Raw genomic sequence first — 3,858 nt, 5'->3', positions numbered from 1 at the left:
TTCAGTGTGTTTTCCTGCCAGTTTTGGTTGCAGCTTGACAGAAAAAAATAGACCAGACACCGAAACTATCGTTGCAGATCACATGCCAGGCGCAGAGCTCTGGGCCGCGGCGTCTCCAGTTTCTCAATTTGAGCGCTGAAAGGAAGCTGGGCTGCTCCCATGTCGTCTGGCTCGCCATGGTGGAGCTAAGCTCATCTCTGGTCTGTTCTACCAGAAGACTCGCGGTGTGTTTGAGGTCTTCCTGGAGAATGTGATCTATGATGCCGTCACCTAACTACACCAAGCACACCATGACAGCTGTGGATGTGGTGTATGCTCTGAAGGGGCAGGGACATACTCTGCTTGACGTTTTTATTTAACCCTTAAATGGTTTCTGTATCCTGGGAGATACAGACATTTGGCAGGCTGTAGGGGGGAGGGGCATTAAGTATCTGCACTAAATATCATGAGAAAGTCTTAAGGGGGGATGGATCAAGTACCCAGGTCATGTGACTTTATGGCAGCATTCAAAACTAAATTGATACATTTATGTCACACTCCAAAATGGCTGCCTACGTGGACAGAGACACTGGCCATGAGGTAAGTGTTGTTATTTTTCTTGTTAATTATGTTTTGAGGGGATTTGTTTTTGAAAATATTGTTCTTTAAGGATAATTTTATGTATTCTGGTTGAAAAATAATGAATTACATTTACACAACTTTGATAAACAGGCATTGAATGTCTGTATCCTGGGGGATACGTTGTCCAGATAGGGGTATATAAACAAGCATAATCACTCTCAGATATACTTATGTTTTGAAGCCTATACTCTACAGATAATCAATAATATAAAGGTGTTAAATGTTGATTACACTTCATTTTACTCTTAAATGTGTATTACTGATTAATTCACCAGTGTACATATGTTTTCAGGGAATTTCTACCAGTACTTTCTATGGTACAAGAAAGAGAGAGGTGGCATCTGTTGTGTTGCCACCTGATGGTTCATCTGATTCAGATGAAGATGAGGGAACCAGTGAAGATGAGGAAGATGAATTGGGCCTCAGAAGTTTGGGTACCATTCGAAAGAACCGCTTGATGGGTTGTACATTGGAAGAAGATCGAGACCTCCTACGAAGAGGAAGAGGCAGCTTTGACTTTCGTGTAGACAACGATGCAAAGATTGCTGTGGTCAAATGGGCAGACAACAAAACTGTCACCTTGGTGAGCTCCTGTGCTTCTGTCAACCCTGTTGGCCAAGTGAGACGCTACTCCAAACAGGAAAAGAAGAAGATAAGTGTGCCATGCCCGAAGATTGTATCTGAGTACAACACTCACATCATTGCCTGAAGGACTTTAGGTTGGATGTTGCCAAAGGACTCATCTACCCTGAAAAGCAAAAAAGGGGTCGCCTCTCCAAAGGAAACGAAGACAACACACCACCAAGAGTAATCAAACAGCCAAAAGATCCCAGGCCTGTGGATGATATGAGATATGACGGGATTGACCACTTCCCTATCGTGTCAGTGAAAGGCCGATGCAGGATGTGCCAGGATGGACAGACCTCCATCGTGTGTCAGAAGTGCAAAATGAAGCTTTGTATTGTCACTGGCCAAAAACCTCGCAACTGTTTCCACAGCTTCCACTGCCAGTAGGCTATTTCTAGTGTAGGAGCTCCACAGGGGAGATGTTTGCATAAGAACAGGAATAAGACGTTTTGTGTAATGTTAGTAGCTTGTTGTTTATTCAAAGCTAGATTTGTGTCCAATGACTTGTGGTCAGTTTTTCCCCCACTTTTTTTAAACTTTGTTTACAAAACATGAAAAAAAGTAACTAATTAATTGCTTATATGTTTTAAAAGTTTACAAATGAAATATTTGAAAAATTTGCCCCCCTAAACGGGCAATGTATCCTGGGAGATACAAACTGTAAAATGAAAAATGCAATGTATCCTGGGAGATACAAACTGTAAAATGAAAAATAAAGGTCATATTTTGAAAAAAATCATGAAATTGTGTTATTTTAGCCTAGAAACATTAGAAAATAGCAATTAATTATTTTTCCAAAAATTTTCAATTCTAATTGAATTTATGTATTTATCTGGCATATTCCCAATTTAGCTGTTGATATGTTCATCTGCCAGACAACAAAAAAAGCCAGCTGACATAAACTCTATTATAAACAAACGCAAACATAGTTGTGAACATTACATTACATTTCTACCAATATGCCCCTGAATCCAACAGTGGGATGAATGAATGCTCAAAAGTAAAAGCTGCAAAGATTCTGGGTTTAGTTGTTCATCTGTCTCTGATAAAGAGCTTATTTGGAGGCATGTCATTGGTTGAGTTGAGCCTCAATCAGCGGAGCTTAAGAGCGATTAAGAATCATATGTTTGAGAAATTGCCCGTGACAAAATCAAATGCCTTTTGATTTTCATGCTTTTATTCATACTTAACTTATAATTCAGTGTCGTGAGCATTTTTCATGAGGGATATGCTACACAGCAACACATCCTGTCATATCACAGTAATCCCTGCTTGGAGCTGCTCCCCACTGACAATCCATTTTGATCACATAATGATCATCTGTCCTTCAGTGCTGAATGCTACAGGGAGAAGACGCTTCCCGCTATAACAGCCGCTCTCTGCTGCTGCCATGCTGTGGGGAATTTCTGTGTGGGGCTGTTTTGGAAATGGAAATTAACCCAATTTTGGATGATGTTTGAACAGAAAATTCAATTCTGGCTTTGATTGTGTAGTGCTCAGTCTGGGCAACTGTGCAAGGGACACACACAGACACACACACAGTTGTGTATCCTTGACTTCTGAGGACATTACATTGATTCGCATTTATTTCCCAGAGACTTACCCTCAGCCTAACCTTGGCCTAACCTAATTTTACCCTAACCTTAACCCAACCCTGCCCTCACCTTTACCCAAGTCCTCACCTTGAAAAATAATGATTTACGTTGTGGGGACTTTGGATTTGGTCCCAAAAGGAAGATGAGTCCCAATAATGTGACTGTATAAACAGATTTGTCCCCACAACATAATACACTCACGCACACACACACACACACAGAGAAAGCCTTTGTGTAGTTTATGTTTTTCAAGTCTGTTTTTTTATGTTTACTGTTTTCCTTCATTTTTTAATTTATTTATTCTTTGTGTGATGCGTTCCATTACTGAAAACAAATCTCATCACCACTCAGCATCAGCACTCATCATCATCTGCGCTGCCTTAGTATTTTATTCATCAAATTTAAAACCCCTGCTCACAAGGCAGGATCTCAGGCCTGTTTAAATGTAGCTACCTCTCTAGTAAATACTGAACTTGGACAGAGTGCTTTCCACCACTTTGCACCTCATAAATGAATTTAGGCTGTTACAAAGGATCTTTAAAACTTGAATGTCTCATTCCACTGGCCATTTTTACACATTTAAAAAGTATAATATGCAGGAATCGTCAGCTGCTGTTAATAATATTGCCAGTGGTACAAGCGGACCCCAGATCCGCTAGATTCTTGTTTTTCAGTGCTGTGTCTGCAATTTTCACAGCTTTCTCTTATAAATCCTGACATCACCTGCATCTTGTGCCCAGGAATGTCCCAAACACAGCAAAAAGAAGACAATAACAACATACATGCAGAGGGTGGGCTGTTGAAGTTCAAAGTGAGCATCAGAATGGGGAAGAAAGGTGATTTAAGTGACTTTGAACGTGGCATGGTTGTTGGTGCCAGACAGGCTGGTCTGAGTATTTACTGGGATTTTCACACACAACCATCTCTAGGGTTTACAGAGGATGATCCCAAAAAGAGAAAATATCCAGTGAGCCAAAATGCCTTGTTGATGCCAGAGGTCAGAGGAGAATGGCCA

The 3,858-nt window shown here is 40.7% G+C and overlaps 1 protein-coding gene across 1 annotated transcript; it reads left to right on the top strand.

Moving 5' to 3' along the window:
- Positions 1–539: 539 nt before the first annotated feature.
- On the top strand, positions 540–1,574 carry LOC126394803 (piggyBac transposable element-derived protein 3-like). The gene is made up of 2 exons (XM_050051886.1): positions 540–579; positions 914–1,574. The coding sequence occupies exons 1-2, from the start codon at positions 544–546 to the stop codon at positions 1,328–1,330; spliced, it is 453 nt and encodes a 150-aa protein (XP_049907843.1). The 5' UTR covers positions 540–543; the 3' UTR covers positions 1,331–1,574.
- Positions 1,575–3,858: the final 2,284 nt, after the last annotated feature.

This window comes from Epinephelus moara, chromosome 8 (assembly GCF_006386435.1).
Source record: "Epinephelus moara isolate mb chromosome 8, YSFRI_EMoa_1.0, whole genome shotgun sequence".
In the NCBI taxonomy this organism is placed as follows: Eukaryota; Metazoa; Chordata; class Actinopteri; order Perciformes; family Serranidae; genus Epinephelus; species Epinephelus moara.
The sequence above is the reverse complement of the archived record's forward strand: the minus strand, read 5'-3'. Positions and strand labels throughout refer to the sequence as shown.